Source organism: Kogia breviceps, chromosome X, assembly GCF_026419965.1.
Source record: "Kogia breviceps isolate mKogBre1 chromosome X, mKogBre1 haplotype 1, whole genome shotgun sequence".
Taxonomy (NCBI): Eukaryota; Metazoa; Chordata; class Mammalia; order Artiodactyla; family Physeteridae; genus Kogia; species Kogia breviceps.
In genome coordinates this window covers 73,357,974-73,378,663 of record NC_081330.1, presented here as the reverse complement: position 1 = coordinate 73,378,663, position 20,690 = coordinate 73,357,974, and the positions used below count along the sequence as shown (strand labels likewise).

Below are 20,690 nucleotides of genomic sequence, written 5' to 3'. Positions count from 1 at the left end.
TGACTGGGCTTCCCTGGTGGCGCAGTGGTTGAGAGTCTGCCTGCCGATGCAGGGGACACGGGTTCGTGTCCCGGTCTGGGAAGATCCCACATGCCGTGGAGCGGCTGGGCCCATGAGCCATGGCCGCTGAGCCTGTGTGTCCGGAGCCTGTGCTCCATAATGGGAGAGGCCACAACAGTGAGAAGCCTGCGTACCACAAAAAAAAAAAAAAAAAAAAAATCTATGACTGGGCTCTCTGAACCACAGAACTATACTGACAAGTAGGACTGAATGATTACTCATTAGGTATTGGGGGCAGAAGAGATTAACCAAAATTTTGTGCCTACATTTTTGGGATAATAATGGTATCAAAAATAAAAGAATTTGTGCAGTGGAGGGTAGGATGGGCTCAGGCTTTAGACACTCTGAACTTTTTTTATTGGAAGTATAGTTGATTTACAATGTTGTGTTAGTTTCAGGTGTACAGCACAGTGATTCAGGTGAAAAAAATAAATATATATATATTAGCTTTCAAACTCTTTTCCCTTATAGGTTATTACAAAATATTTATAGTTCCCTGTGCTATACAGTAGGTCCGTGTTGTTTACCTATTCTATACACAGTAGTGAGTATATGTTAATCCCAAACTCCTAATTTATCCCTCCCCCTCTTTCCCCTTTGGTAACCATAAATTTGTTTTCTATGTCTGTGGGTTATTTTCTGGTTTGTAAATAAGTTCATTTGTATCTTTTTTTTAGATTGCACATATAAGCAATATTATATGATATTTATCTTTGTCTAGCTTACTCCACTTAGTATGATAATCTCTAGGTCCATCCATGTTTCTGCAAATGGCAATGTTTCATTTTTTATGGCTAATATTCCATTCCATATATATAGTGTGTGTGTGTGTGTGTATATATATATATATATATATATATATATATATATATATATATATATACACTACATCTTTATCCATTCATCTTAAACACTCTGAATTTAAGGTGAAGGCAGACTGTCTACAGAAAGCCAGTTTTTTATGTTGGCTATAGTTGACTGGGGTCAAGCTTTGACTTATCTACTTGTTATTTTTCAGATGGCCCTTCTGAATTTCTTCATCCCTGAAGAAAAGTCATACTCTGAAGAGGTGAGTAGGCATGTTCGCCGCAATAAAAGAAGCAAAAGCAGTGAAGGAGCAGATGGTAAGTCTATTTGGGTGATCCTTTATCACATATCAGTTGATGAGAGTACCATTCTGAGAACTACCTTTTCAAGTGTACTTCACCATCTCCTATATTTTCCACAGACGCAAGGTCACAGAAGGTTTTTCTAGCTTAACCTACTCTTTTGACATAGAATTGACTATACAAGGATCCTGTCTCCTCCAACCCCAATACCTTTAGTCCTTTCATAGTATGTCTGATAGCCATGGTAGCATTTGTACCTCTCAAGATCACCCTCCATAAGGACTTCATCTCTCCTGGGGACATCCTATATCTACTAAGGCCACTAGGAGGATTCAGTCCTATTCTTGGAATTGACAGAGTATTGTGCCATGGTGGCACTTACATGGTATGTTAAATCCAATGATAATTATGTCACTGTTGGTGTCAGCTATCATGCCTCTAGAACTCATCTGTAAGTTCCTTGAGGGCAGGGATTCATTTCTCTTTGTAAAAGCTCCAGAATCTAGCCTAGTATCTAGCAAATTGTTTGTGTTTGTAATGTAAGTTGCTAATGTTGATTGCCCCTTCATCTGGGTTATGATGTGCCATGAAAACCATCCCTATTGAAGGTGAAACAGATTTGAGTTAACTAGCAATGCATTTTGTGGGGCATAACAAAATGTTGAGCTAGCTCCTGGGCAGGGTCTTTGAATCGCTCTATTTTAACATCATTCTGTCAATTGACAGAATGCTACCTCTTTAGAGTAGGAGTTTGTAGAATGCATAGCTATGGGCTGTTGTAAAGCCATCTGGATTCAAAGGCAGCACGTGGCTGGCTAAATCTGCCATAGATATATGTTCTGGAGGGTTACAAAGCAATATGACTTTATGAAGGTGAAAATAGGATTTTTTTTTAAAGCTGGCATTTGTCAATGTAAGTAAGGGCCAGCGATGGAAGCAGTTCCAGACCACATGAGCGATTGAAGCAATAGGGCCAGGACTTTGTCATTTGGGACAAAAAGAGGTAAAACTGGATGAAGTCTGAAAAAGAGCTCAGAAGAAGGACCTGTAATAAAGAAAAGAGAGTCAGAAATAAGTAGGCTGTTTTTAGTCAGTGGAGGTGGCAGCAGCTTTGAGTCCTTCAATTGAGAAATGGACCAGCAGGGCCATTCTCTAGAGCAGATACTTTGCATACAATTCATGACCAAGTTCAAGCCTACGAAATGTGGTCCATGGAGTAATAGGCACCCATTATTCATATACTGCTTGCCACCAGTTTCCTGGAAGTCTTCAGAAAGCTATGTAGAAACTGAGAACTGAGAATCAAGGTCCCTTTACTCTCCTTATCATCTTACTCTTTGATGCATGTAGGTCTTTCCACCTTTGACTCTTCCCCTGAACTATTCCCAGTACCACAAAATCTTTCATATTCCCTGATTGCTAAGGAAGAGAAAAGAGGTGGTAAGAGCAATATCACCTTCTGTAGTGGGCATGGTCTTCCCTTCCTCTCCATGGGGGAGGTCTAATAGCTTCTAAAGTTTACGTCTTCATCTGGCCTTCTAAGTTTTCTCGTAAAGAAGGCAGCTTCCTCCTCTCTCCCAAACCACTTTATCTGGATCTGGCTACTAGCATCTCTGCTACTGATTTTCCTTACAGTTTTTATTCTGTTTTGATACAAAATAGTTTTTCCCTCTGTTGAAGGCCAAAGCCTCTCATTAATTTTTAGTACTTCTTATCTAATTTCCTCCTGGTCTGATACTCTTGTCAGTCACTAGACACTAGTCACTTTGTGCCGATGCCTAACTTCTCATGCAATCCCAGATATTTTCTTTAAACAGTATAGCAGGGAGGAATCCAAGAGCCCCTTAGAGTTAGGAGAATAGAATGCTTGGGGGTTCTGGGATTTGATTAGATTTCCAGCCTTTCACCTGGGAGGCTATAGCACCATTTCTTTAGATGTGGTGGGTGCTTCAGTGATTTAGAGGGTGACAATCCAATCCAAATCTCTTTTACTTTTGAACCATTCCTCTTAACTCTGCTGTGTATGGTATATTTATTCAAAATATTCTTCAAATATTTACTAAGAAAATACAGCATTCTATAACTAGAATGAAAATGTCATAAGGATAATCATGTTTATTTACTTTTACATCCTCATTGCCCAGGAAAGGACCTGGCACATAGTAGACTCTCAATAAATATTTCTTGTTGCCCTCAAAAAGCTTATCTTCCAGTGTAAAGAGACAGATAATAAACAAAATTGGTGGTGGTAAGTGTTTTGGAGAAAAATATACCAGGGCAAGAGGGAGAGAACATGATGAAGTGTGCTGTAAGGTGATCAGGGAAGGTCCCTCTAATAAGGGAACATCTGAGAAGAGACCTGAATGAAATGAAGGTGTGAGCCATGTGAATATCTGGATCAGGAGCAGAGAAAGGAGGAGAGAAGAAGCAAATGCTCTGAAGTAGAAGAATACTTGATATGTTCCAGAAAGATCAGTGTGTCTGGGAGCAGAGTGAGCAAGAAGGAGAAGGAAGGAGATGAGATCAGAGGGGGAAGTCAAATTTAGAGCCTTGTTGTAGGCAAAGCTAAGGACTCTGACCTTCACCCTGCATGAGATGGGGAACCATTGGAGAACTTTGACCAGAGGCATGACAGGACCTGACATGTTGTAAGAGAATCCCTCTGGCTGCTGCAGGGAGAAAGGACAGAAGCAGAAAGATGTGTAGGGAAGTGTAACAATAACCCAGGCAAGAGATGTTGGTAGTTTAGACCAGGATGGAGGCAATGGGGGTGGGTGGGGAGGAGTGGTCAGATGATTGTGGACAGATCTTTGAAGGAATAGCTGACAAGATTTGGAGGTTCACTAGATAAGGGGTATGAAAGAGAAAACCAAGGATGACCCCACAGTTTTGAACCTAAGGAACTAGACTAGTAGATTTGCCATTTCTGAGATGGAGAAACAGGGGAAGATGAATGTAAAGGGGTGTAAAGAAGGAATCAATAATTCAGTTAGGCATGCTAAGTTTGAGGTGTCTACTAGGCACTAAGTATATATATTAAAGAGGCAGCTGGGTATATAAATCTACACCGTATATCAAGACAGTGTGTCTCAAGACAATGGGCTGACTCTGTTTTATAAGAATAAAGAACTTCTCATTGAAGAATTGAGTCAATCTATAAACCATATGAACAGAGTAAGAGGTTGGATGGGATAGGTAAATCAGAGGGAGGTGAGTTAAGGCCAAAAAAAAAGCCTTTTAGGTATTTTTTCTAAATCCACAAGTTACTTGATATATTATAATAAAAATTTAGCTATCCAGGGACTTCCCTTGTGGTGCGGTGGTTAAGAATCTGCCTGCCAATGCAGGGGACACAGATTCGAGCCTGGGTCTGGGAAGATCCCACATGCCGCGGAGCAACTAAGCCTGTGTGCCACAACTACTGAGCCTGTGCTCTAGAGCCCATGAGACACAACTACTGAAGCCCACGCACCTAGAGCCCATGCTCCACAAAAAGAGAAGCCACCACGATGAGAAGCCTGCACACCGCAACGAAGAGAACCCCCCGCTCACCACAACTAGAGAAAGCCCGTACACAGCAATGAAAACCCAACACAGCCAAAAATAAATAAATAAATTTATTTTTTTTTAAATTTACCTATCCAGCTCAGGTTTGCATCACAAATATCAAAAAAAAAAGTCATTTACCTTGAACATTTAAGAGCCTGACAGGGATTTCAGGAAGAAAACATTTTTCAAAGGTCAAAAATAGAGATAAGTTTTAAAAGAGAGCAGGAAAATCAGTTGTAATTCCTTGTATAATTTTTTGATGTTACTATCCTTTAATTTCACTTCTCAAAACTTTATTTTATTGTCATTTAACAAGACTTCTAGGCACTACCAGAAGTATAAAGATGAATAAGACCCTCAGAGAAACTTACATTTTAAGGAGGGAGCAGATACATTTATTGGCAACAGGCAAAAATTAAGCAAAGGTAGGGTGGTGAAGCTGAGTCCTAGAGTTTTACCTTACACAGTACATAGAAGACACTCAAACATTTGTTAAATGAATAACCAAACAAGCAAATGGGCAGGGAGTGGAAGGAGTCTAGATTTTTTTCTGTCTAGGAACTATAGGCATTAAGCTTGATGATCTTCACTAATCCCTGTAGGACAAAAAAAGTCTTAACAAGTGGTTCATTAACACTTAGGAAAAGCAAGGGACGTCAGGATCCTTAGGATCCTGCATAGGTTCACCAAGAATAAATCAGACTGTTTTCCTGTTTTCACCAGACTGCTAAACTAGTTGCTTAGGGGCATAACATAGACATAGTCTACGTTTATTTAAATTTATTTTTTATTGAGGTATAGTTGATTTACAATGTTGTGTTAGTTTCAGGTGTACAACAAACTGATCTAGTTATATATATATGTGTGTGTGTGTGATATTTATACACATATATAAATAATATTTATACACACACATATATATATACTCTTTTGCAGATTCTTTTCCCATATAGGTTATTACAAAATATTCAGTATAGTTCCCTGTGCTATACAATAAGTCCTTGTTTTTCATCTATTTTATACATAGTAGTGTGTATATGTTACTCCCAAATTTCTAATTTATCCCTCCCCCCACATTTCCCCTTTGGTAACCATAACACATAGTCGATCTTGGCTTAAAAAAATGTCAGTGGCTATATCCAGGTCATACCCAATCTTTCTGACCCACCATTCAAGAAATGATTGGATTCATCTCATTTTCTTCCTTTGGATTACTCTATAAATGAAGGCATTGACTAGGAAGGAGGAGTCCCAAACAGGGTTAGTTTTCCTCCAGTATAAATTGTGGCACTTTATAACTTAAAGAAAATGTGTGAGATCTTTTTCTTTACTACATCTCTATCTTAAATTTACTCCTCCTGTTTTGAGTTGGCCAAAAGTAATTGATATCAGCTTTAAGTTCATTTTTGCTAATTATATGAGGCCTTTCGCTTATTGTTGTTCTGCAGGGAAAGCACGATCCCTTCATTGAAGGTGTTGTGAGTCACGACAGTTCCAAAAATCTGTGCTAGGATTTCCTGCTGAGATCCATCTTTGTGATATGTTTCTGAAGTAATAATAGTTCTAGGTGGCTTGCTTAAACATCTCTTGCTGGGTACTCCAGAAATCTGCAGAACATAATTTTCTAGTTAGAATGAAATGTAGAATATATTCAGAGGGTCAGGAGGTCTTAGAAGCAGATAACGTGAATCCAGAATTCCCACAGAGATAGTGTCCATATTTTATAAATATTATTGTAAAACCATCTGTTCTCTTCCTGTAGGAGCATTTTCAGAAATCAAGCACAATATTAATATCTCTCCATACCCACCATCCCCCCATATTTCTGTCCTAGTACGAGAATAAAAATAAAAGTGCAGCATTGTGTAACAGAAAAGGTATTAGATTGAGTCACAATTTCTGGATCCTGATCCTGATGTTACTGCCACCTTATCAGGCATGTGACCTTCGAGGGGTGACACCCCTCTGAGCCTCAGTTTCCTTAGCTATAAATGGGAATAATTAGGCTTGCTTACATCATGCAGTCATTGTAATAATCAAAAGTATTAATGCATGCAAAACTTCAGAAATTAGCAGCTATTAGTAAATTCTCTCTGGAAAATGAACATAGTAACATGGTCTCTGAGGCATTTTAGGCACTCATATTCATTAATTTATGAATGACCACTCTAATGTCTACAGAGGTACTCTCTTTCAGACAGACTGTCCTTTTTTGTACTCACTGATACTATCGAAGCCCATAGAAAGAAGACTCCAAGCCTCAAGTTATGGCCTGCCTCATCACAAGAAATGATCACATCTGTACACTTCCATGTCACTCTCTTACTCTGGCTGGCTGGCTGTGTATATGTGTCTCTTTTTTCAGTATCTCTTCTTTGTGGTTTTCTTTACCTTTGGACAGATCAAGAAAAACTTAGTATTCATTTTTGGTATTATAAAAGAGTAAAGGGAAAAAAACAAGATTGAAATATATCCTTTGTCCTTCGTTTCTTAAAAATAATAATGGAATAAGACTTAGCCAGCATTAAGTTGATACAGATGAAAATGAAAGACTATGATTTCAAAGAAACAGACTTCTGTCTATACAAATATTAACTAGAGTTAAGAAGTGCCCTCATTCTAGTACTGCTCTTGTATTTACTGCTTTTTATTGAGCCATCACTGTGCTATTATCAAATGAGAGAGATGAAAATCATTTTGAGAACAGATAGAGTGTCAGGGACTTGTTCACAAGACAAAATTAAAGGTTTTGAGGGTTTACCGTGTGTGTAGATTTGAAGAGGATTGTTGATTTCAGCTGTACAGTCCCCAAGGTTGCCTACTGGTCATGGAAGCCAACAGCTGAAGTACCCACAGCACAACACTCTGGAAAGTGGCTTTATATCAAATAAGATATTAAGTAAGCGAAAACGTCTTAGCTTGCTCGTACTCCAAAAGGCACTTTAAAGTTATATTTTCATTCATGGAACTAGCCTCCCAGTAAATTATCTCAACAGCCTTTCACCACTGACACTCGGTTAACAATCAGTTTTAGAATACTAACTACTTGTAAGATGTTGTATGAGGCTACCAAACTCCTGTCCTTAGCACTGAAGTCCTAAAGTGAACTGGGTATAGAGGTTAGTTAAAGATTAGGCTGCTTAAAAATATTTATGAGACATTTTTAATTACCAAAATAATACATACACATTATAACAAACATAAGCAATATAGCATCATGTAAGGTAAAGTGTGAACATTCCCCACTAGAAAAATGCTGTAAAGGTAAGATATCTTTGAGGAATATCTTACTTGCCTAAAGGAGGTCACAGGTCCAGATGACCTGAGGTTCTCTAAAGGTACTTCTGGTCCTCCTCACTCTCTTTTAAATTCCTTCTAGTTATTTGTTTCTCAATATTAGAAAAAATTATGAACTCTAGGCCAGGAGACCAGGATTCTAGTCCCAACTCTGCCATTACTAGTTATACTAGTAATGACCTTCAAGTCTTTACTTCTCACATCTTAGCTTTTTCTAAAGGTTAGACTAGAATCACTGATTTTCAACTCAGGTTTAAGAGATTCAACATTATCTCAGGAGTTCGTTCAAGGTATACACACCCCTAAAATGCTGACAACTGCACCCCATTAAGAAGACGACTGTTACTGATGAGATTATATCATATCCTTCAGATATGTTAGAGTAAGATAAAGATGTCAAACTTCTAGAATAGACGGTCAAATTGTTATAATTTGCTCCTAACTATTCCTGATTTCTGTAATATAATGATAATAGCTAGGGTTGTTTTAGCCAATTAGATGCTGTCTGGACTATTAAATACTCAGGGTTTCAATTTGGATGGTCAAATGAGCCTTTTCATTAGCATCCATGAAAAGGCTCAGTAAGGATTAAGAGCACACATTTGGTTTCAAGAAGATGTGTAGGCAGAAGACTCCTGTTGGCTCTGTAGTGTAGTACTCATGCAAACTCACCTTACTCTAGATTCTACCCCTCAACCTGCAGGGCCTCTTCTGTCTCACAGGTGAGGAACTACTACAACTTCCTTTTTGTTCATTTATTCATTTAATAAATGTTTATTAAGTACCAACTAGTTATTGAATAAATGTTTATTGATCACTGTTTGGAACACTAGGGACCTACTGGTGAACAAGATAAGACCCTCATCAAACTCACAGGTGGATGTTTTTGTATAGTATAGTAAGTGGTATAATAGGATAAGCACAGGGTGCTGGGGCTACATCAGCATGTGATCTAGACCCAGGAGATCTGCAAAGGTCTCCTAATGGGGATAATATCTGAGCTGCAACCTGACCAATGCTAAAGAGTTACCCTAGTGAAGATTTGAGGGAAGTGTAAACCAGGCTGAGAGAACGTACATGTTGGAAGGCTTAGAGTAAAGGGGAGCTTGGCTCATTTGAGGAAGCAAAATAAGTTAGTGTGGTTAGTGTAGATTTCTAAAGGAGAAGTGATAATAAATGAGCTGTCCAACAGGGGCCAAATCCTGCAGGGCCTTGGCATCCATTTTATGGAACATAGAAACTATCCTGAGGACAATGGGCAAGCACAGGATCAGTGTCAAGAATAGATCATATCTACAAAACAGAAACAGACTCATAGACATAGAGATCAGACTTGTGGTTGACAAGGGGCGGGGAGGGAGAGGGATGGACTGGGAGTTTGGGGTTGATACATGCAAACTATTATATATAGGACGGAAAAACAACAAGTTCCTACTGCATAGCACAGGGAACTATATTCAATATACTGTGATAAACCATAATGGAAAAGAATATAAAAAAAGAATGTCTATATATGTATAACTGAGTCAATTTGCTGTACAGCAGAGATTGGTACAACATTGAAAATCAACTATACTTCAATAAAAATTTTTTTAATTAAAAATAAAATAAAATAAATTAAATATGCTAATACGTCATTTTTCTACCCATAGCCCAAATACAATAGCAATAATTTTATAATGCAATAACATCCTAGGCTAATTAGGTGGGGAAACCCATGATTTTGTGGAAAGAAAATAAATTGGGGTTTTTCCAGCTTCATTGAAGTACAATTGCCAAATAAAAATTGTATATATTTAAGGTGTACAATGTGATATTTTTTTTGAAAATAACTTAGTTTTGTTTATTATAGAACATTATTGTTCATGACTGTATCCTCAGCACAGGGTTGATACACAGAAGGTTCTCAAAAAATACTGTTAGTATAAACGAATGAGTAAAAAGAGATCATGTTCTTTTTTAAAAAATATTTTTAATTTAATTTTATATTTTTTATACAGCAGGTTCTTATTACTCATCAATTTTATACACATCAGGGTTTACATGTCAATCCCAATCGCCCAATTCATCACACCACCACCACCACCCCCCACCACTTTCCCTGCTTGGTCTCCATACATTTGTTCTCTACATCAGTGCCTCAATTTCTGCCCTGCAAACCGGTTCATCTGTACCATTTTCTAGGTTCCACATATATGTGCTAATATATGATATTTGTTTTTCTCTTTCTGACTTACTTCACTCTGTCTGTATGACAGACTCTAGAGCCATCCACGTCTCAACAAATGACCCAGTTTCGTTCCTTTTTATGGCTGAGTCATAATCCATTGTATACATGTGCCACATCTTCTTTATCCATTTGTCTGTCGATGGGCATTTAGGTTGCTTCCATGACCTGGCTATTGTAAATAGTGCTGCAATGAGCATTGGGGTACATGTGTCTTTTTGAATTATGGTTTTATCTGGGTATATGCCCAGTAGTGGGATTGCTGGATCATATGGCAATTTTATTTTTACATTTTTAAGGAACCTCCATACTGTTCTCCATAGTGGCTGTATCAATTTACATTCCCACCAACAGTGCAAGAGCGTTCCCTTTTCTCCACACCCTCTGCAGCATTTGTTGTTTGTAGATTTTCTGATGATGTTTATTCTAACTGGTGTGAGGTGATACCTCATTGTAGTTTTGACTTGCATTTCTCTAATAATTAGTGATGTTGAGCAGATTTCATATGCTTCTTGGCCATCTGTATGTCTTCTTTGGAGAAATGTCTATTTAAGTCTTCTGCCCATTTTTGGATTGGGTTGTTTGTTTCTTTAATATTGAGCTGCATGAGCTGTTTACTTATTTTGGAGGTTAATCCTTTGTCCGTTGATTCATTTGCAAATATTTTCTCCCATTCTGAGGGTTGTCTTTTCATCGTGTTTATAGTTTCCTTTGATGGGCAAAAGCTTTTAAGTTTCATTAGATCCCATTTGTTTATTTTTGTTTTTATTTCCATTACTCTAGGAGGTGGATCAAAAAATATCTTGCTGTGATTTATGTCAAAGAGTGTTCTTCCTCTGTTTTCCTCTGAGAGTTTTATAGTGTCTGGTCTTACATTTAGGTCTCTAATCCATTTTGAGTTTATTTTTGTGTATGGTGTTAGGGAGTGTTCTAATTTCATTCTTTTACATGTAGCTGTCCAGTTTTCCCAGCACCACTTATTGAAGAGACTGTCTTTTCTCCATTGTATATCCTTGCCTCCTTTGTCATAGATTAGTTGACCATAGGTGCATTGGTTTATCCCTGGGCTTTCTATCTTGTTCCATTGGTCTATTTTTTGGTTTTTGTGCCAGTACCATATTGTCTTGATTACTGTAGCTTTGTAGTATAGTCTGAAGTCAGGGAGTCTGATTCCACCTGCTCTGTTTTTTTCCCCTCAAGACTGCTTTTGCTATTCGAGGTCTTTTGTGTCTCCATACAAATTTTAAGATTTTTTGTTCTATTTCCGTAAAAAATGCCATTGGTAATTTGGTAGGGATTGCATTGAATCTGTAGATTGCTTTGGGTAGTATAGTCATTTTCACAATATTGATTCTTCCAATACAGGAACATGGTATATCTCTCCATCTGTTTGTATCGCCTTTAATTTCTTTCATCAGTGTCTTATAATTTTCTGCATACAGGTCTTTTGTCTCCCTAGGTAGGTTTATTCCTAGGTATTTTATTCTTTTTGTGGCAATGGTAAATGGAAGTGTTTCCTTCATTTCTCTTTCAGATTCATCATTAGTGTATAGGAATGCAAGAGATTTATGTGCATTAATCTTGTATCCTGCAACTTTACCAAATTCATTGATTAGCTGTCGTAGTTTTCTGGTGGCATCTTTAGGATTCTCTACGTATAGTATCATGTCATCTGCAAACAGTGACAGTTTTACTTCTTTTCCAATTTGTATTCCTTTTATTTCTTTTTCTTCTCTGATTGCCGTAGCTAGAACTTCCAAAACTATGTTGAATAATAGTGGTGAGAGTGGACATCCTTGTCTTGTTCCTGATCTTATAGGAAATGCTTTCAGTTTTTCACCATTGAGAATGATGTTTGCTGTGGGTTTGTCGTATATGGCCTTTATTATGTTGAGCTAGGTTCCCTCTATGCCTGCTTTCTGGAGAGTTTTTAACATAAATGGGTGTTGAATTTTGTCAAAAGCTTTTTCTGCATCTATTGAGATGATCATATGGTTTTTATTCAATTTGTTAATATGGTGTATCACATTGATTGATTTGCATATATTGAAGAATGCTTGCATCCCTGGGATAAATCCCACTTGATCATGGTGTATGATCCTTTTAATGTGTTGTTGGATTCTCTTTGCTAGTATTTTGTTGAGGATTTTTGAATCTATATCATCAGTGATATTGGCCTGTAATTTTCTTTTTTTGTAGTATCTTTGTCTGGTTTTGGTATCAGGGTGATGGTGGCCTCATAGAATGAGTTTGGGAGTTTTCCTTCCTCTGCAAATTTTTGAAAGATTTTGAGAAGGATGGGTGTTAGCTCTTCTCTAAATGTTTGATAGAATTCACCTGTGAAGCCATCTGATCCTGGACTTTTGTTTAATCACATTTTCAATTTCCTTACTTGTGATTGGTCTGTTCATATTTTCTGTTTCTTCCTGTTTCAGTCTTGGAAGGTTATACCTTTCTAAGAATTTGTCCATTTCTTCCAGGTTGTCCATTTCATTGGCATAGAGTTGCTTGTAATAGTCTCTTAGGATGCTCTGTATTTCTGCGTTGTCTGTTGTAACTTCTTCTTTTTCATTTCTAATTTTATTGATTTGAGTCCTCTCCCTCTTTTTTTTGATGAGTCTGGCTAATGGTTTATCAATTTTGTTTATCTTCTCAAAGAACCAGTTTTTAGTTTTTTTGAACTTTGCTATTGTTTTCTTTGTTTCTATTGCATTTATTTGTGCTCTGATCTTTATGATTTCTTTCCTTCTGCTAACTTTGGGTTTTGTTTGTTCTTCTTTCTCTAGTTCCTTCAGATGTAAGGTTAGATTTTTTATTTGAGATTTTTCTTGTTTCTTGAGGTAGGCTTGTATTGCTATAAACTTCCCTCTTAGAAGTCCTTTTGCTGCATCCCATAGGTTTTCAGTCATTGTGTTTTCATTGTCATTTGTCTCTAGGTATTTTTTCATTTCCACTTTGATTTCTTCAGTGGTCTCCTGGTTATTTAGTAACGTATTGTTTACCCTACATGTGTTTGTGGTTTTTACGTTTTTTTCCTGTAATTCATTTCTAATCTCATAGTGTTATGGTCAGAAAAGATACTAGATATGATTTCAATTTTTTTAATTTACTGAGACTTGATTTGTGATCCAAGATGTGATCTATCTTAGAGAATGTTCTGTGTGCACTTAGAAGAAAGTGTAATCTGCTATTTTTGGATGGAATGTCCTATAAATATCAATTAAATCTATCTGGTCTTTTGTGTCATTTAAAGCTTCTGTTTCCTTATTTATTTTCATTTTGGATGATCTGTCCATTGGTGTAAATGTGGTGTTAAAGTCCCCCACTATTATTGTGTTACTGTCGATTTCCTTTTTTATAGCTGTTAGCAGTTGCCTTATATATTGAGGTGCTCCTGTGTTGGGTGCATATATATTTATAATTGTTATATCTTCTTCTTAGATTGATCCCTTGATCATTATGTAGTGTCCTTCCTTGTCTCTTGTAACATTCTTTATTTTAAAGTCTATTTTATCTGATATGAGTATAGCTACTCCAACTTTCTTTTGATTTCCATTTGCATGGAATATCTTTTTCCATCCCCTCACTTTCCATCTGTATGTGTTCCTAGGTCTGAAGTGGGTCTCTTGTAGATAGCGTATAAGTGGGTCTTGTATCCATTCAGCAAGCCTGTGTCTTTTGGTTGGAGCTTTCAATCCATTCACGTTTAAGGTTATTATCAATTTGTATGTTCCTATGACCATTTTCTTAACTGTTTTGGGTTTGTTTTTGTAGGTCTTTTTCTTCCCTTGTGTTTCCCACTTAGAGAAGTTCCTTTAGCATTTGTTGTAGAGCTGGTTTGGTGGTGCTGAATGCTCTTAGCTTTTGCTTGTCTGTAAAGCTTTTGATTTCTCCATCGACTCTGAATGAGATCCTTGCTGGGTAGAGTAATCTTGGTTGTAGCTTCTTCCCTTTCATCACTTTAAGTATATCATGCCACTCCCTTCTGGCTTGTAGAATTTCTGCTGAGAAATCAGCTGTTAACCTTATGGGAGTTCCCTTGTATGTTATTTGTCATTTTTCCTTTGCTGCTTTCAATAAGTTTTATTTGTCTTTAATTTTTGCCAATTTGATTACTATGTGTCTCAGCGTGTTTCTCCTTAGGTTTCTCCTGTATGGGACTTGCTGCCCTTCCTGGACTTGGGTGGCTATTTCCTTTTCCATGTTAGGGACGTTTTGGTTTTTTTTTTTTTTTTTTTTTTTTCCTTTTTTTTTTTGATACGCGGGCCTCTCACTGCTGTGGCCTCTCCCATCGCGGAGCACAGGCTCCGGACGCGGAGGCCCAGCGGCCATGGCTCACGGGCCCAGCCGCCCCGCCGCACGCGGGATCCTCCCGGACTGGGGCATGAACCCGCGTCCCCTGCATCGGCAGGCGGACTCCCAACCACCGCGCCACCAGGGAAGCCCAGGGACGTTTTTTACTATAATCTCTTCAAATATTTTCTTTGGTCCTTTCTCTCTCTCTTCTCCTTCTGGGACCCCCTATAATGCATATGTTGTTGCATTTCATGTTGTCCCAGAGGTCTCTTAGGCTCTCTTCATTTCTTTTCATTCTTTTCTCTTTATTCTGCTCCACAGCAGTGAATTCCATCATTCTGTCTTCCAGGTCACTTATCCGTTCTTCTGCTTCAGTTATTCTGCCATTGATTCCTTCTAGTGTAGTTTTCATTTCAGTTATTGTATTGTTCATCTCTGTTTGTTCCTTAATTCTTCTAGGTCTTTGTTAAACATTTCTTGTGTCTTCTCGACCTTTGCCTCCATTCTTTTTCCGAGGTCCTGGATCATCTTCATTATCATTATTCTGAATTCTTTTTCTGGAAAGTTGCCTATCTCCACTTCATTTAGTTGTTTTTCTGGGGTTTTCTCTTGTTCCTTCATCTGGTACATAGCTCTCTGCCTTTTCCTCTTGTCTATCTTTCTGTGAATGTGGTTTTTGTTCCACAGACTACCGGATTGTAGTTCTTCTTGCTTGTGCTGTCTGCCCTCTGGTGGATGAGGCTATTTAAGAGGCTTGTGTAAGTTTCCTGATGTGAGGGACTGGTGGTGGGTAGAGCTGACTGTTGCTCTGGTGGACAAAGATCAGTAAAACTTTAATCTGCTTGACTGTTGATTGGTGGGGCTGGGTTCCCTCCCTGTTGGTTGTTTAGTTCTTCTTGTTTCTGTTGTCTGCTCTCAACAATGCGATATTTTGATATACATATACATTGTAAAATAGTTACCCCAATCAAGCTAGTTAACATTTCCATCACCTGACATAGTTCCCCTTTTTTTGTGGTGAGAACACCTAATCTCTTAGCATATTTCAAGTATAGAATACAGTATTATTAACTCTAGTCACCATGCTATGCATTCACTCTCCAGAACTTACTCACCTGCATAACTGAATCTGTGTACCATTTGATCAACAGCCCCCCACACCATTTCCTCTACCCCCTCAGCTCCTGTCAACCACCTCCTCTGTGTGTGTGTGTGTGTGTGTGTGTGTGTGTGTGTGTGTGTATGTGTTTATCACATTTTCTTTCTTCATTCATCTGTTGATGGATACTTACATTGTTTCCATATCTTGGGTATTGTGAATAATGCTGCAATGAATATGAGAGTGCAGATATCTCTTCAAGATACTAATTTCATTTTCTTTGTATATACTCCCAGAAGTAGGATTGCTGGATCATATGGCATTTCTATTTTTAATTTTTGAGGAACTTCCATTCTGTTTTGCATAATGACTATACTGATTTACATTCCTGTCAACAATGTACAAGGGGGTCCCTTTTCTCCACACCCTCATCAACACTTGTTGTCTCTTGTCCTTTTGATAATAGCCATCCTAACAGATATGAGGTGATATCTCATTGTGCTTTTTGACTTACATTTACTTGATAATTAGTAATGTTGAGCATCTTCTCATATATCATTTAGCTATTTGTATGTCTTCATTAGAAAACCATCTATTCAGATCCTGTACCCATATTTTAATCAGGTATGTATGTATGTATGTATGTGTGTATGTATGTATGTATTTGCTATTGGGTTGTTTGAATTCCTTGCATATTTTGGATACTAACCCCTTATCAGATATGTGGTTTGCAAATATTTTCTCCCATTCTATAGGTGGTATCTTCACTCTGTTGATTGTTTCCTTTTTTGTGCAGAAGATTTTAGTTTGATGCTATCTCACTTGTCTTGTTTTTGTTGTCTGTGGGGTTTTTTTAAATAAATTTATTTATTTATTTTTGGCTTCATTGGGTCTTCGTTGCTGTGCATGGGCTTCTCATTGCAGTGGCTTCTCTTGTTGCAGAGCACAGGCTCTAGGTGTGTGGGCTTCAGTAGTTGTAGCAGGCAGGCTCAGTAGTTGTGCGTCATGGGCTCTAGAGTGCAGGCTCAGTAGTTGTGGCAGACGGGCTTAGTTGCCCCGCAGCATGTGGGATCTTCCCGGACTAGGGCTCACACCCTTGTCCCCTGCATTGGCAGGCAGATTCTTAACCACTGCGCCACTAGGGAAGCCCTGCCTGTGGTTTTGAGGTCATAACCAAAAAATCATTGCCCAGACTAATGTCAAGAAGTTTTTCCTCTGTATTTTCTTCTAGTAGTTTTACAATTTCAGGTCTGTATTTAAGTCTTTAGTCCAGTGTGAGGGATTTTGTTGTATACACTATGAGATAAGGGTCCAATTTCATTATTCTGCATGTGATGTCCAGTTTTCCCAGCACCACTTATTGAAGAGACTATTCTTTCTCCCTTCTGTGCTCTTGGCACCCCTGTCAAAAATCAGTAGCCCATAAATGCATGGATTTATTTCCGAGCTCTCTATTCTGTTCCATTGGTCTATATGCTTGCTTTTTTGCCAGACCCATACTGTTTTGATTACTATAACTTTGTAATATGTTTTGAAATCAGTACATGTAGTGCCTCCAGCTTTGTTCTTTTTGCTTAAGATTGCTTGGCCTATTTTGGATCTTTTGTGGTTCCATATAAATTTTATGATTGTTTTTTCTATTTCTGTGGAAAATGTCATTGGAGTTTTGTTAGAGATTGTATTGAATCTAAAAATGGATTTGGATAATATGGACATTTTAACAATATCAATTCTTCTAATCCATTTTTTCTGTGTGTTTTTCAATTTCTTTAATCAGTGTTTTGTACATTTTATTGTACAGCTATTTCACTTCCTTGGCTAAATTTATCCCTAAGTATTTAATTCTTTTTGATGCTATTGTAAATGGGATCTTTGTCTTGATTTCTTTTTTTGGATAATTCCTTGTTAATGTGTAGAAACACAATTGATTTTTGTATCCTGCAAATTTACTGAACTCGTTTATTATTTCTAACAGGTTTTAGGTGGAGTCTAGGGTTTTCTATATATAGGAACATACCATCTGCAAACAGAATCAATTTTTCTTTTTTCTTTCCAATTTGGATGCCTTTTATTTCTTTTTCTTGCCTAATTGCTCTGACTATAGGACTTCAAGTACTGTGTTGAGAATGGGCATCCTGTCTTGTTCCTGATCTTAGAGGAAAGGCTTTCAACTTTTCACTGCTAAATATGATTTTAGCTGTGGGCTTGTTGTATATGGCCCTTTTAAGTTGAGATGCATTCCTTCTATACCTAATTTGTGAAGAGTTTTTTTTTTTATCAGAAAAGATGTTGACTTTTGTCAAATGCTTTCTGCATCTTTTGAGGTGATCATATTATTTTTATCTTTCATTCTGTTAATGTGATGTATCATCTTTGAGAATATAACTTGTTTCACCCATTTTTGGATATTAATCCAACTTTCTAGTAAAATTAAACATTAGAACACCTTTGATACAGTTTTGGGAATTTATCCTACATGTATAACAATACCACTACATAAGTCAAATATATATAAGGATGTTTATTATAGCACTGTTTTAGTGGCAAGAGAGGGATAACCCTAATCTCTATGAATAAGGAAATGGATGATTGACTAAATTGTGACATAGCCATAATATTGAATATTATACAGCTATTAAAAGGAATGAGTTAGAGTTTTATAGATGCATCTGAAAGAATAGGCATATGCTTTTGCTGCAAGTTTCAGAGTAATATGTATAATACTCTCACATTTTTATTGAAAAGGGAAATATTTTTACCATATGACCCAGCAATCCCACTACTGGGCATATATCCTGAGAAAACCGTAAGTCAAAAAGATACATGCATCACAATGTTCATTGCAGCACTATTTACAATGGCCAGGACATGGAAGCAACCTAAATGTACATCAAGAGATGAATGGATGAAGAAGATGTGGCACATATATACAATGGAATATTACTCAGCCATAAAAAAGAATGAAGTTGCATTATTTGTAATGAGGTGGATGGACCTAGAGAGTGTCATATAGAGTGAAGTAAGTCAGAAAGAGAAAAACAAATACCATATGCTAATGCACATATATGGAATCTGAAAAAAAACGGTACTGATGAACCTAGTAGCAGGGCAGGAATAAAGACACAGATGTAGAGAACGGACTTGAGGGCACAGGGAGGGAGGGGAAGCTGGGACAAAGTGAGGGAGTAGCATTGACGTATATACACTACCAAATGTAAAATTGATGCCTAGTGGGCCATCAGCAAGGAGATCAGCTCGACGCTTTGTGACAACCTAGAGGGGTGGGATAGGGAGGGTAGGAGGGAGGCTCAAAAGGGAGGGGATATGGGGATAAGTGTATACATATAGCTGATTCACTTTGCTGTGCAGCAGAAACTAACACAACGTTGTAAAGCAATTATATTCCAATAAAGATGTAAAAAAGAGACAGAAAGATTTTTAAACCCTAAGAATGTTTTTAACTATATAATTATAGCTATAGATATATAGATAATTACATAGAAACAGTGGTGGGAAGCAGAGGCACTGAGTGAATTAATGATTACCTCAGGTAGAAGGAGGTTGGATAGAAAAGCAAGAACTGTTTAGTGAGTCTTTGTACAGTTCTGAATTGTTTGACTTGTTACAGTAAGCTTGTGCTACTGTAATTTATTTTTAAATTTTATTTATTTATTTATTTATTTTTGCGGTACGCGGGCCTCTCACTGCCGTGGCCTCTCCCATTGCAGAGCACAGGCTCCAGACGCACAGGCTCAGCAGCCATGGCTCACGGGCCCAGCCGCTCCGCGGCATGTGGGATCTTCCCAGATCGGGGCACGGACCCGTGTCCCCTGCATCAGCAGGCGGACTCTCAACCACTGCGCCACCAGGGAAGCCCTGTAATTTATTTTTTAAATGTAACAGGAAAAATTGTATAAAATTGGGAGAACAATGGACTGGAAAGGGCATGAGGGAGATGAAGAAGGCAGTTAGAAGGCTGCTGCAATGATACACATAAGAGATGGCAGTGGCTAGATTAATGTAGCTGCAGTGGAGATTGACGTAGACAGATTTAGTTAGTAGGTAGAAAAAATTAAGACTGGTGATTTGATTGAGGGGAGAAAAAGAGGAGCCAAAGAAGCCACCCAGGTTTCTGGCAAGGTGCTGTACTATTTACTGCAATAATGATCCGAGTAGGAAAATGTGTGGTTTTAGACAGGTTAAGTGTCAGGTACCTATGGGTAATTCAAGAGGAGAAAACCTATATACAGTTGCAGATATGTATCTGAAGCTCAGGAAAAAATATCTGGACTGGAAATATAGATATGGAGACCATTAGCTATGTTAAGACTCTCTCAGTTACAAGTGACAGATAGCTGGCCTAAACTGGATTAAGGGGTTTTTTTTTGGGGGGGGGGTTGTTTTGTTTTGTTTTAAAGAGGGCATAGGATTTATTGGCTCATTTCTAACTATGAAGTCTATGACAAAGTTGGTTTAAAACATGGCTGAATCTTGGAGCTCAAATGATATCATCAGGACTTTCTCAGTTCTGCTTCCCTTTATATTGGCCTTATTCTTCAGGCAGGTTCTCCCTATAAGGTGGCAGAAATAGCTACTAGCAGCTCTAGGCTTACATTTTACCAATTTAGCAAGCCTAATGGAAGAAGTGTGTCTCATCCATCCAGTGAATTCAGTAAGAAGTTTGTTGTTGGCAACACTGGTCAGGGCAGTCTGGGTAAAGTAATAGGGGCCGAAGGATTGAGAATCAAGTCACAAGAGTAAGTAGAAAATAGCAAATATAAATGAAAGGGAGGGAGAGAATAGCTAGAGATTTATTAACCATCTACTATGTGCAAGGCACTGTATTATATCACACCCAAGGATACACAAATGGGTAAGATAAAGTTCCTTAGTTCTGAAAGCACATTGTTTTCATAAGAGAGAATCTTATAAATACTTTCCAGAGGTGATAAGAACTTATATGGAGATATGATAAGATTGCAGTGGAAGCACAGAGGAAGGGGCCACAGAATGGCCAAATATATTAAATACATCTCCAAGGAGAAGTGCACAA

General features: G+C 37.8%; 1 protein-coding gene across 4 annotated transcripts in view; it reads left to right on the top strand.

Moving 5' to 3' along the window:
• The window catches only part of EDA (ectodysplasin A), a 403,077-nt gene that overhangs the window by 294,166 nt on the left and 88,221 nt on the right, over nt 1-20,690 (top strand). For all 4 annotated transcript variants that reach the window (XM_059050456.2, XM_059050457.2, XM_059050459.2 and 1 more), the window contains exon 2: nt 1,079-1,184. In XM_059050456.2, the coding sequence (XP_058906439.1) occupies nt 1,079-1,184 (106 nt within the window). The remainder of the gene's footprint in view (nt 1-1,078; nt 1,185-20,690) is intronic.